At 34.2% G+C, this 14,526-nt stretch overlaps 1 protein-coding gene and 1 pseudogene across 1 annotated transcript; both read left to right on the top strand.

Annotated features, from left to right (window-relative positions):
* The first annotated feature begins 5,560 nt into the window (after positions 1 to 5,560).
* LOC115982531 (probable inactive receptor kinase At1g27190) lies at positions 5,561 to 6,659 on the top strand. Its single transcript, XM_031105156.1, has one exon. It carries the CDS (start codon positions 5,803 to 5,805, stop codon positions 6,529 to 6,531), a length of 729 nt encoding a protein of 242 aa, XP_030961016.1. The 5' UTR covers positions 5,561 to 5,802; the 3' UTR covers positions 6,532 to 6,659.
* Positions 6,660 to 8,091: 1,432 nt separating this feature from the next.
* On the top strand, positions 8,092 to 9,614 carry LOC115982124 (annotated as a pseudogene).
* Positions 9,615 to 14,526: the final 4,912 nt, after the last annotated feature.

Raw genomic sequence — 14,526 nt, forward strand, 5'->3', positions numbered from 1 at the left:
GGTTAATTGGTTACAAATTAGAGTTTAAGAGCGTGAATAACTCACAGGTGTGCCTGCATGAGCTAAAGTAGCTCACCACCACAGATAACATACAGCATGACGATTTTATTAAGTATAACCCCCAAGCTGGGCCTTATAAGCCCTTGAAGGTATGAAGCCCACTTCTAACGAAAGGAAAATCTATTCAATTAAAAAAAAAAATTTATGGAAGTAATGGCATATAAACAATAATTTCATAACATTTTTCACAATAATTAAACTGACAAACTCTTATTAGTTCTTATATAGATTTATTATTGACGAATGCAAATCCACCATCCCACTTTTGTATTCTATTTTATATTGTATACACAAAATTTGTAAAAAATAAATCATACAGTCACAAAATAGTGTAGCAAATTATCAATTTATAATGATTTGTATATATGAGATTAAAATTTTTTGTATGACTCTTTACAATGAAATGATACAATGAACTCCCTTGATTTGATCTCCAAGAAGATTTACAATCCAAAGGGACTATGAAGCTTGATCTTGAATCGTGCCTTGATGTCTTTGTTAGAATAATGTGGCCAAACATGATATTTTATGATATCTCTATTATCAATAATTAATTTTTCAAAATTTCTTGTGAAATTTTGCAATAATTTTATGATGTAAAATATTGGAATATGTCCACTTGATATTGTAGACTAAGATTATGAATCATTTCATTATAGTCCTGGACTTGACCATATCCATCATGATGTAACCTATTTCGATAGGTACGTTGTTGGACCATGATAGAAAGGAGGTGTAAGTTAAAATTACTAAGACTATGGAAGACAATAAGGACTAGTCTTTCAATGGTTAGTGCATAATAATCTCGTAAATCCTTCCATAATGGGATTCATGCACGTTGAGTGTTGGCCTTAATAAATCTATCGTGTTATTGCCAGTAACTTGGCCTCCTATAAGAGGTGTTATCATTATAGTGATTCTGGATATGAACGATAGATGAATCTATGTGTTAGTATGGAGTTACAAAAGTAATGACATGTTAATGAACTTATTCATTAATGAATCTAATTAATGAAGTTGTTTATTAATGAATGTAACATATCTGTTGCATGAATTATTATTACAATAGAAAGGATTTTATGACTGGTCATGTCCTTCCTGAATATTATAAATATTGTCAAGGCCATACTTGCAAGGGGTGTGAGAAGAGGAAAGAAAGCTTTTATTAATCCTAACCAGTTAGGGAGAGCATCCTAATTGCTTGCTGTGAGGTCCTTGAATAATATAATTTAGTATGTAAATTTCTCACATCATATTGTTGATTTTTATTACATATGCACATGATATAATTGTTAATTGATAGATGTATTATATTTTTTTTCTCTTGAATTATTACTTTTTAGGTATAATTCCCACAGTCTCCAAGTTCGATGTGTGATTAGATGTATTTGATTTAAAATCAAGGGCCGTTGGCTTGATTTTGAACTAAATTGAAGAAAAATCTCTACTTTGATTTGAAGAAGTAGAAATGAGCCTCGATTTTGAGGGAGCAAGGGTGCTATTTTGGACTTAGAGAAGACTCTCTTTTGGCAAAGTGTCATTATGTGGCGTATGATATGAGGTAATGTTTTAAGATTTTCAGGAATGTTTAAAGATTCTCATGTTTGTTTGCAAATCACTCCAGGGAATCAGATGCCAGGGGAATCTAGATTCCTCCTTTAAACCCCTCTTAGTAGGAATGTAGATTCCCTTTCAAACAAGTGGGTATCCAGGTATCCAGATTTTTTTTTTAAAAGGACTTGGTAGTTCACATTCAAATCTAAGGATAGAATGAGAAAAATAAATAATTCATTTAAGATTCATGGGAAAATAAACCAAACATAGGAATAGCTACATTCCTAGGTATCCAGATTGCAAGGAACCACATTCTTAGGAATCTAGATGTTAGGAGTAATGTGGATTCCTTAGTACCAAACGTCACATATTAGGGTTTTTCTCTCTAAGTTTCTGTCTTTATCTTTTTCTCACATGAGAAGTTTTTATTTATTTATAAGTAACTTAATCGCATTTGATTTGGAATTTTCTCTCAGCATTTATTGAGAGTTAATTATAAATTACGAATTTTAAATTAAAATTTGAATTTGAATTTAATTTGGTCTTATATTTATTAAGAACTTTTCATGTGGGTCTTTTTTTTTTGACATTGTCATATGGCTTTCTTAATTTGATGTTGTGTGTGTCATTTCTATGTGAGTGGTGATAATTTGAAGACTTGACATGTGACTCAATTTCATTTGCTAGTTGTCCACTGTTGACACATAATCAATTGAAAATTAATTTGATCACAAAGAATTGATTATGATAAATCAGACGGTTTGTATTCCATTTTATACTTCACTTTATTCTCTAAAAATTACAACTTGTCTCACACGCGCGCGCACACACACACACACACACACACACACACACACACACACATATATATATGAGCAAGACTTAGGTATAGTATTTAGGTGCTGTTCTTTAAGTTTTTCTCTTAAGATTTTACCATATGGCTTTTTTCTCATTGATAAAAGTATATTTTTTAAGTTAGTAACCACATAACAAAATCTTAAGAAGGGAAGCTAAAAAACAGCACCTAAGGTATTGTATGTAAGTTTTCTCTTTTATATATATATATATATATATATATTATCCACACAAATCCTTACTTAGAGGTACTTTCAACGTGCCCTAAGTAAGGATTTTTTTTTTTATTCAGCAAAAAAAAAAAAAAAAATCCTTACTTGGGGCACGTTGAAAGTACCTCTAAAATAAGACAATTGACTAATACAAATAAAATATTTCATTACATATTTAAATAATAATATTTTTTTTTTGCTAACTAGTAAAATGCACGAGGAGAAGAGGTTTGACAAAATTCACTTGCGTTCTTCTATAAAAATATTGACAAAACATGTTTATATATACTACATTTTTAATTAATAAATGAAATTCAAACTAGAGAATTTGTACAAAAGAATTCAGTCGATTTAGTTAGAATTTGTTTAGTACTATTTGTGACTCTTAAGCACAAATTAAAAAATAGGAGTATGGTTGCCTTCGGTATAAGCTGAAAAAGACCTTTTTTATTTATTTATTTTTTGTTATTACTATTTAGCTTATTTTTTGCTACTATTCAACTTATTTTTACTCTATTTAACATTTTTATACTATTCATGAATTCTACTATACTATTTTAACTTTTTTTTAGTTTTATTTATAGTACTTTTAGCAAAAAAAATTTCAATTTCAGCTATATAAACTATTCTCAAACAGACACATATATTAAAATGGTGATGTGGAATAATGTTAACTTTTAAAAGTTAATATGATAATATTAGAACAAGTCATTAAAAAAGATCAAGACTTGCATTTTATATTATTATTACTAGATGCTAGCTTTTAAAAAAAAAATAATAATAAGAAAAATACTAGACACTAGCTTTTTTTTACTATTTAGCTTATTTTTGCTACTATTTATGAGTCTCATTACACTTTTTGATACTATTTATGGGTTCTATTGTACTATTTCAGCTAGTTTTTAGCTTTATCTATAGTATTTTTAACAAAAAAATTCAGTTTCAACTAAATAAATTGTTCCTAAACGGACACGTATATTAAAATGATGATGTGGAATGATGTTAACTTTTAAAAGTTAATATGATAATATTAGAACAAGTCATCAAAAAAAACCAAGACTTGCATTTTATATTATTATTACTAGACGCTAACTATTTTTAAGAAACATACTAGACGCTAGCTTGTGCAATACATAGAAAAGTTTGGGAATATATATACATATATAACAACCAATATTTTGTCTCAGATTTTTTGAGAATTGTTATGGATTCTCAACCAATTGGTAATTGATCCATTGAAATTTTTGGATTTACGACACATCCTTCATCAAGTTCATTGAGTCAACCATCCAAGTGCCCCGAAAAAAACATATTTATTTAACTTATTGAGAATGTTATTCTGATTTAATATTTACTCTCTTTCTTTTTATTAATATTGAGAACTACTCTCTTTCTTAATTAATAGAATTTTCTTAAGTATTGGACAAAGATTCTGAATGAGAAGATAAGTGGAACTTGACCTAATTTTCTTAAGTATTGGACAAAGATTCTGAATGAGAAGATAAGTGGAACTTGACCTAATTAACTATTTCATCTAGAACTTCCACATCCCTTTTTTTTTTTTTTTTTTTTTTTTTTTTGAATACTATGTATTTTTTAACACACACACACAAAAAGAAGGGAAAAGATTTTTTTAAAGAAACAGTGAATAAGTGGAACTTGACCTAATTAACTATTTCATCTAGAACTTCGACATCCATCCTTGATAGTGATAGAGTAGAGACGCCAATCAAATTAGAGGACTCACCTACTTTCAAACTTTTTTTGTCACTAATAATGCAAGTTTAAAAAAAAGGAACTACGTGTCTATCACAAACACGAAAAAGTATATCATGTTTCGGTAATACCAACTCAACATCTGTTTTGGTATCTCTTACTCAATAAATGAGTAACACCTGTTTCAAAAAACTATATCAGACTACTCTGATAAATTAATCACAGTCTTCTATACTATTGGGAAGATAAATTAATCATTTATTGAAGTATTCTGATGTGGTTTTTTGAAACAAGTGTCACTCATTTATTGGGTAGGAAATATCAAAACAGATATTGAGTTGGTATTACCGAAACATAATATATTTTCGCCGTAAACACACACCACACCTCCCAACTAGCTAAAGCTTGCCAAGTCAGTTAAGTTTCTCTCCTAAACAGTAAACGTCATTGCTTCTCACCTTTCTTAATACACAAAGAAACAAAAACTAGAAAAAAATATTATCTTTTAGTGCATTTTCACAATATTTCTGCAATAAATATTTTACATTGAAAATATTATTGGTTTTAATTTAAATTTATCATTAAAATTACTTTTAAATATTTTACACTAAAAATATTATTAGTTTTAATTTGAATTTACCGTTAAAATTACTTTTTAACCCCTACTAACATTCCATAACAAACTACTTATTATAAAAATGGTTATGTTAATGGTGTTTTCTTAAAATGATTTATTAATAATTATTTTAAGGGTAATAGTTAACATTTTCCTTCCATAAATATTTGGTAAAATAACCATTCAAAAGACTAAAACCCAAAAATTATTGTGCATCTTTAGCCTGATGATTACTTTACCAACACAAAATTCCAAATACAAAATTCTTGAGAAAATAGAGTAATGACCGGAATTCAAATATTGAGTAAGAGCTTCACGTACATATATAGTTAAAAAACAAAAACAAAAATCTAATAAAATAAAATATAAATCAAGTTCTGTTTAGGCACTGTTTATTTTATTGAAAACTGAAAATAATAAAAAAAATTAAAAATTATTGTTTACCAAATGATTGATGTAGATATGCCTATTTGCAGGATTCATATTCTATAAACAGTATGGTAGATGCCGGTTAAAAAAAAAAAAAAAGGAAAAAAAAAAGCCCGGAAACACGTTTTGACGCAAAACGTTGACGCAATAATCGGTACCCAAACGGTACCGAAAAGGCAACTGGCACTCAAAAGCTGCATTCTCTGAGTGTTTTCGTAGTTTAACACAGTCAAATGGCCGCCCACTCACATTTCTTCATCGCCAATCTTTTTGTATCTCGCTCACTCTCAAAAATCCAAACTAAAAACAACAAAACAAAACAAAACAAAATCAAAATCAAAACGCTGACTCTAAAACATTATGAAGATTTTTCTGATTCTCTCATTAGCTTCAGTCTTCTGCTTTTATCTAAGCAATTCCATTGAAGACGATGTGATGTGCTTGAAAGGTGTGAAGAACTCGCTCTCTGACCCGGCCAACAAGCTGAGTTCATGGACCTTCACGAACTCGTCCAACGGTACAATCTGCAAGTTCCAAGGAGTTGGGTGCTGGAACGATCAGGAGAACCGGCTCTTCAGCCTTGAGCTTCTGTCGATGCAACTTTCCGGCGAGGTCCCGGAGAGTCTGAAGTATAGCGGGAGCCTCCAAACCCTAGATCTCTCCAACAACTCCATCTCCGGTCCAATCCCTTCTCAAATCTGTAACTGGTTGCCTTATCTCGTTTCGCTAGATCTCTCCAGGAACGCTCTCGCCGGACCGATCCCGCCGGAGATCGCAGACTGTAAGTTCTTGAACAGCTTGATTTTTAGCAACAACCACCTCTCCGGTCCGATCCCGTACGGGCTCGGCCAGAGTCGGTTGAAGAGATTCTCGGTCGCGAACAACGATCTCTCCGGTTCGGTCCCGGCCGATTTGGCGAGATTCAACGGTTCGGACTTTGACGGCAACGATAAACTCTCGGTGAAGCCGTTGGGTTCGAATCGCGGTGGTCTGAGTAGCAAAAGCATCGCCATTATCGTCTCCGCCGGTGTTGCTGGCGCCGCCGCGTCTTTGTTCATAGTGTTTGTGATTTGGTCAAGATGTAGATAACTTAAAATTACCTTATCTCAAATCAGTTATCAAGTCATAAAATTTTGTTGTTCAATAGGCATTGGACGATCATGCACAGTTGCACATTTTTCAAACCTGGACCACCCAAATACAAGAAACGTTAATGATGAAATCTTAGTACTTTTTTTTTTTTTTTTTAAGAAACAAAACTGAAATTTCATTAAGAAAATCAACCATGATCGATTTATAATACATAATAGAGGTGTGGAGGAACATCCTCCATCCATATCTTTAAATCCGCAACATGTCGTGCATGTTTTGTAAGGTTGTGAGCAACATAATTGCCAAGTCTACGAATATGGGAAAATGAAATACAACTGACATCTGTTGAGGTTTTGGCTGTAGCTAGGATGTAACCAAAGGGTGCAAATGAGTCTTCCTCATTCTTTAGTACCTTAATAATCAATTTTGAGACACCTTCCAACATGTAACTAGAGAAGCCAAGTTCTGCAGCAAAATAGATGGCTCTTGCCGCTACCATCGCTTCAACCAGGTCCGATGAGTACATAGGTGTGCATTTTGGATAAAGATAATATGATTTTTTTTTTTTTTTTAGAATGTAATATGATATATATATATATATTTTTTTTTTTGATGAACAAAAGGGGGGGCGGGGGCGACTAACCCCCCATGGCGTGACCTAATAGGAGCACCCCCCGTTAGAGAATGTTAGATTGAGTCATAGTTACTGTAACCGGGACGCCACAGACCTCACCCTAGCACCCCAAGAGAGCCAGCAAGAGAGGCACAATGCAAGCTAAGAAACCCTCCTCCCACACGGTACCCATCACGACTCGAACAAGGGACCTTATGCTTGCATGTGGGATCTCTCCCAACTGGGCCACCCCTCTTGGGGCAGAATGTAATATAATATATGTTAGTACATGATAATTACTATTTATTATCGTTATAAAACGAAACACCAATAAATTTTTTGATATGATCTCTTATCCTCATGAGTCATGAATTAGCTATTCAATATTTATTATCTTTTTTTTGCTGCGGAGAGAAAACTCCACTATTTATTATCACTAATTTGTTTCTTTGTTGAAACTGGACTCTATCTAAAAACATTACTAGATATATTTCAAAAAAAAAAAAAATGACAAAATGATTATATTAAATTAAAAAAAAATTACCTGTAGACAAATTGTGTTTTTGTATATTTTTTTCTTGTCATGCTTGGCAAACAGATGAGTTTTTTCTTTTTTTTGATAAGCAAACAGATGAGTTCCACCCAAATAAAAACAATGATGGGATATTATTACTAGAACATTTGGCATTGTTTACACCGATGAGGCCTGACAAAATTGGACGGTTCCAATTTATTATTTGAAAATACAAATGCACTAGATACGGTACATTATTGGTACAACTATATAATATAATATACAATGCACCTGCAAGTCATTTTAACATTTCCCAAGTAACCCAAAGAAACAAAAAAGTCCATGTCAAATTGCTCACAAACCCTAAATATTACCATGTCTATATCAACCAGAGCAACCCTCGGTACTCTTTTCCATTAGACACCACAAATTCACATCCTCTCTCTCTATTCCCTACCTCCTTTTTTTTTCTTCTCTCTTCTTTGCATGGACTGAGAGAGAGAGACTAGAAAGACTATATTCCAATATTAACATATTCATTTCAGCCTTTTTCGTTCTCATATTATTTTGTGTTTTGTGCTTTTCCACATACAAAGATGTCTCGCACGTGCTCACAGTGCGGGAACAACGGCCACAACTCGCGCACGTGCACGGAGGCTAGGGGTGGAGGCTGTGGTGATGGTGGTGGTGGCGGCGGCAATGTGTCAGGAAAGAACGGAATCATGTCGTTTGGTGTGCGAGTCACTGAGGGAAACTCGTTTAGGAAGAGTGCTAGTATGACTAATCTCTCACAGTTCGACCAGCAGCCTCAAGACCCCAACGTTGAATCTAGCTATGCCTCCGACGTCGTTCACCCATCCGGCCGGAGCGGCAAGAGCAAGAGAGCTGCTTTTCTTATATTTGATTTTACTATTTCCTATTAGTTTAAGCCTAAGCTTTTAAAAATTGTGATTATTTATCTCATCATTTTCTATCCGTTTAAACTTTTAGAACGAGACTTTAATTCTCACCATGACAAAGACGAAGCAATATTTGAGTTAGAATTAATTGGGTTTATTTTAATGTTTTATTTTATTTTTTTCTTGTGTGTGTATAGGGGTGCCATGGACGGAAGAGGAGCACAGGCTATTCTTGCTGGGGTTGCAGAAGGTAGGGAATGAAGATTGTAGAGGGATTTCTAGAAACTTTGTGAAAACGCGTACACCTACACAGGTTGCAAGCAACGCTCAGAAGTACTTTCTACGGAGGGCCAACCTGAATGGGCAAAGTCGGAAATTTAGGCCCGTTTGGTGAGGGGTTCGAGTAATGTTGTTTGTAATTTTTTTGAAATAAATATAGGTGAAAAAGTGTGTAAGATTGTTTAAAAACTGATACGGTGATAAAAGTGAGAAGATTTATATTTCGTACATATAATAAATCTCAACAAACAGTAAAGTTATTTTCCAACTTTGTGTTTGGCAATTAATAGTTTTTTTTGTCATTTTTGGATTTTGAATGACAGCTTATGGGTTCTTTAATGGAAGAAGAGCAAGTCCACCAAGAAATTGCTCCACTACCAAAGCCACAGCCATATTTAAGCCATAATCTCGGTGGGTTTCCAGTGTCAACTTTTCCTGTGTCGATCTCTGCAGTATCGCACGTTGGTGAAAGCCAAGTTGAAAATCTCTCTTTTATGAGGACGACAAGTAAGCCCATTAGGCCAATACCAATTCTTCCAGTCCCTCCATCTTCAAAAATGGCTGAACTTAATCTGAATTAGAAGGAGACCTTGCCTTTGTCACTGAAGCTCTCTCCAGCATCCTTGCCTTTGTCACTGAAGCTCTCTCCAGCATCCTCGGACGAGCAGCCGCCACCGTCGCCACCGGGGAAGCACTCTTTGGCTTTTCAGGCCATGTCAGGCAACTTTAGCAGCAATGGGGATAGCATTATTAGTGTTGCTTGAAGAATTATTATTATATGCTAAAAAAAGTCTTTGTAAAGGTTGAAGAAGATGAAAGTTTGGATTAGATATAGATATGACTAAAATTTAATTTGATTAGGCCAAGAAAAATTATGTTATTAGTAGGTACTACTAGTACTAGGTGATTAATTCCTTGTCTGTATAGGTTTAGAAAAATACAGAGAAGAGGGCATGTCGTTTTCAATGTTGTGATGTGATGAAGTCCGAATCATCAGTCAAGTGTGATCGTTTAGATTGGAGTCGTCCTCAGCCAACCCGACCCTGAAAAATGAATAGTGAAAAGAAGAAATGTGGATCACTAGTGTGGTGCCTGCCATAGATCCTCCGATGCCAAAGTCAGAAAAATCGGCCAAAGAATGTTAATAAATCAGTATGAAAGAGCTAGAGTATTTCTTTGTATATATACCTCTCTTTTGGATTTCATGGCTATATATACATGTACACAGGTGCCTCCTTCTAGCCATTGGTGGAGCCTTAATGGTGACTTTATTCTCTCCTGGTAACACCTCTACAGGGTGTTAATGGTGGGTTATCCTCCCAACGGTATAGAGGCTAATCATTACTTTGTAACGGTTCATTAATGAGCGAGGATGGATTAGTTTGTCCTTGTTTGGCGACCATTACTGGCTGGACGAATCTGGGAATCCCCTTCGTCCTTGTCCATGATTATGGACGACGATGGTATGATCGGGTCTGTCATGATGGATTCTTGTTTCATTTGTATGGTCGCTTTTGGGGTGAAATGATAAGAGCACCAGGTACCCTCTTGTTTCTATGGTTTGCCAGCATGTTGGAGCTTCAACTAGGCAAAAATATCTGAAAAGTTTGAATCTCTCTCTTTTATCTAATAATCCAAGCTATTAAATTCTGTTGCTTTTTCTGTTTCTTAGTTTACTATAACTGAGTTATGAGTCATTCAAGAAAAAGGTCGATTAGCTTCATTACTGAAAATATTTATTATTAGACAAATAATTAATGTGATTTTTATACATATATATATCACAATATTACTAGTGAAGTTTTAAGGAAGTACAGTAGTTGATATTTTCTTGACTTAATTATTATTTAAGAATAGGAAAAAAAAACTATTTTTACATTTCACTATTCATGTAAAGTGTACAATATTATAGTTATTTAAGAATAGGAAAAAAAAAAACTATTTTTACATTTCACTATTCATGTAAAGTGTACAATATTATAGTTATAAGAATTGTACCAAGGAAGTCAATTCCGTACCGTACCGGCCGGTATATACCATACCGACTAATAAACTGGTACAGATAACCTCCTTGTTTCATACTGGAAAAAATACTGACCGTACCAACCGCGTACTAGCCGTACCTGCGAAATCCGGCTATTTTGGCCGGTAAATGGATACCGGACCAAAACACGAAATGCTTTTTTTTTTTTTTTTTGTAATTTTGGCAGTTTTATAAGGACAGGATGGTGAAAATCTGTGTAAGCTAAGAAAACCCAACAAAAAGAAAGAGAAAAATGAAAGGAAAATGCACAATAGCTTTGCAAAATGAAGTTAGAATCACCTCTTCTTCAAGACTTCAACTTCATTATTCTTCACATTTTTCTTTTACCATCTTCTTTAAGGACTCAACGATGACCGATTTGCTTCTTCTGTTTTGTAACTTCGGTTGTGTTTGTTTTTGATGAAAATCACTTTCGGAAATGCTTTTCCGTATTTACAGGTGTTTGGTTGCGCATGGAACATGCATTTTCCTGAAATGCTTTTCAGTTGGCCTGTGTTGGGGTGTAAATTGATTTCCGTTTTTATTTTACCTTCAAATACCCATTTTTCGGAAAACAGAGAGAAAGCTGAGTGAGAGGGAGATCGCGCCCGCGTGCACAGAGAGAGAGAGAGAGAGAGAGAGAGAGAGAGAGAGAGAGAGAGAGAGAGAGAGAGAGAGAGAGAGAGAGAGAGAGAGAGGAAGAAGAGACCGAACTCCGACGAACCCAGAAAACCCAAGACCGAGCTCGTTCGTCGCGCCGATCGCACCACTAGTGAGATCGTCGCACCCTAGTACCGATCCACCCAAAACCGATCGTTCTCATCGCACCCCAAAACCGATGTCCTCGACCCAAATTCGTCGTCCCCGATCGCGATCTTACCTTCGCGTCGATCGTGATCGCAGTCACAGCACCGATTTGTCGCCCCTGATTGCGATCGTCGCACCCCAAAACTGATCATCCTCGACCCAGATTCGTTGTCCCCGATCGCAATCTCGTCTTCGCGCCGATCACGATCGCAGTTGCAGCACCAATTTGTCGTCCCCGATCGCGATCGTCGCACCCCAAAACCGATCGTCCTCTCTCTCTTCCTTTTTCTCTCAATTTGACCGGATTATGAATTTTTTTTCTGGGTTTTATTTGTGTTTCTAGATTGAGGGATGAAATTATATATTTGTTTGGCAGTTGAGAAAATGTGAGCAACAAGTAGAAAATGTGTTTTCTATGGTATTTTTAACAACACAACCAAACACCAGAAAATATTTTTCACAACATTTTCTGAAATGCAACCAAACACTTAAAAATATTTTCCTTTCCTGAAAATAGCATTTTCGGAAAATAAGTATTTTTCGAAAAATATTTTACATGAAACAAACACACCCTTCATTCTCTACACTTACTCTTCCCTGGACTTCCCTTTTGCTTTTTCAATGTAAATGCTGAGTAAACTTAGTCAAAAGAGTACACTTGCTTTTGATTTTCTCAAAGCATCGGATGATATTTTGAATTGGTGTCACCAATCTTTTGACACGTGGGATAGCATTTATTGAGTTTGGTGGGTGTTGGATTATTTAATAGTTTTCACTTTTATATATTTATGTTGATAACTCCATAAAAAAATATAAAAAGTTGCCAAAGTGATATATTGAGTTATTAGAAATATAACTTTGTATATTATATAAAATAGTAAAAAATAACGGTAAACTTAAAACGGTACACCGGTATTGATCGGTATCCGAAATATATAGTAGCGCTAGCCAAATCGATACAACCTTCGGTACGGTATTGACTCCCTTGAATTGTACACTTTCTCCAGGTAAATATTAGCTACATTTTTTCTTACCATGAATATTTTACGTGGTACTATTTATGTAAACCTATATATATATATATAGAGGAAAGCTAATGTTATTGTCAAAATTATAGGGCTGCTTTTGATTAAGTTGTTCCTTAAACAATGACTTGCATGATATGCCAAAAAGGACCACAAAAATGGCAAAAACTTTCTTCAATCAACTGTGTCAAAAGGAGAAATACTAAATGTGCTTTATGCCTTTTCCTTTTGTAAGGTCGGTGCGTTTCCTTCACCACACTAGCTAGGTTAATTAAACATGCACGCTCGTTTTATCTTAGGTTCATGGGGATTGCCTTTACGAAAAAAAAATCATCATGAAATATGACAAAGGTTATGTGCTATAGTAGCTCTATTTTAAAAAAGCATATATGCTGCAGTGCACTGTGCCAATGCAAATTTCCAAATGGTTTTTCATACAAGCTTCACGGTTCTGAAAGTTTTTGAAATAACGTTATCGTGTTTTATCTTTGTAAGCTATCGGGAAAAAAATTATATTATACTATATTCTTCTCTGCAATGTAATGTCAAGAATTTGCCAAGTTTTGTAATCTGCTAGGAAACTAGTATTTGTTGCAGTAAAAAGAGGCTATTTTATCAAGATTTTTGTATCTCAACTAATAGTTCTTAATTTTCAAGTGAGATCGATATTCAGAGTTTAAATTCTTCTTCCTCCATTGTAACTATTAAATTTATCAAAAAAAGAGAAAAGAAAAAGAAAGCAATTTTCATGATTTTGTTGGTATAGGTAATTGTGGGTACACGACTCGCACCAATCGGTATTTGTCCACTTTGGGGAGCCAGTCCCTCACAGTTTTGTCACGAAGGGGTGGGTGCTAAGGATTTTTGCCATGAAGTGATTGACACCTAGGCTCACCCCAGTCCCACATCGCCTAAGTAACCCTCCCACTCATGGTTTATAAGCTTCTGGAGCGACCATGAGTGTACCACTACTACACATGGTCGCTCCAGAAGCTTATAAACCATGAGTGGGAGGGTTACTTAGGCGATGTGGGACTGGGGTGAGCCTAGGTGTCAATCATTTCATGGCAAAAATCCTTAGCTCCCACCCCTTCGTGACAAAACCGTGAGGGACTGGCTCCCCAAAGCGGACAAATACCGATTGGTGTGAGTCGTGTACCCACAGTAACTAAATATTTTAATTTATAGGGAGGAAATCAATTAAATCATAAGGATTCTCTCTATTTTAAATAAATCAATTTCATAAGTTTGATTAAATATAATAAATTCAAAAATATGTTAAATAATATAACACCATTTACACAAGTAAATGTAAATTTTTTATTTATTTTTATTTTTTATGAAATAGACTCCCTCTATTTAAAATAAGATGTTCTTTAATCCGTAACCACCAAATTGTACTACTACAAAAAAAAAAAAAAAATGTAAAATAAGATGATCTTTAATTCCTAACTACCAATATGATCTTTAATTCATAAGTTTGATTAAATACTATAAATTCAAATATATGTTAATGTTCCATTATTTAAAATTTTAAATAATTTAACATCATTCATCATTTACACAAGTAAGTGTAAAAAAATATAATTTTAATTATGAAATAGACACCCTCTATTTAAAATAAGATGTTCTTTAATCCCTAACCACCAAATTGTACTGCTACTACTAGCAAAAAAAAAATGTAAAATAAGATGATCTTTAATTCCTAACCACCTGTTTATCGCCATTTCGGAAGCTCAAGTAGAAGCTTGGGAGAAGCCCAACAACACGGACAGAAAGGAGTTGGCAAATGGATGGAAAACCCATTAAGCCCAAGCGGCAGGAATAATGGA

This window comes from Quercus lobata, chromosome 3 (assembly GCF_001633185.2).
Source record: "Quercus lobata isolate SW786 chromosome 3, ValleyOak3.0 Primary Assembly, whole genome shotgun sequence".
NCBI lineage: Eukaryota > Viridiplantae > Streptophyta > Magnoliopsida > Fagales > Fagaceae > Quercus > Quercus lobata.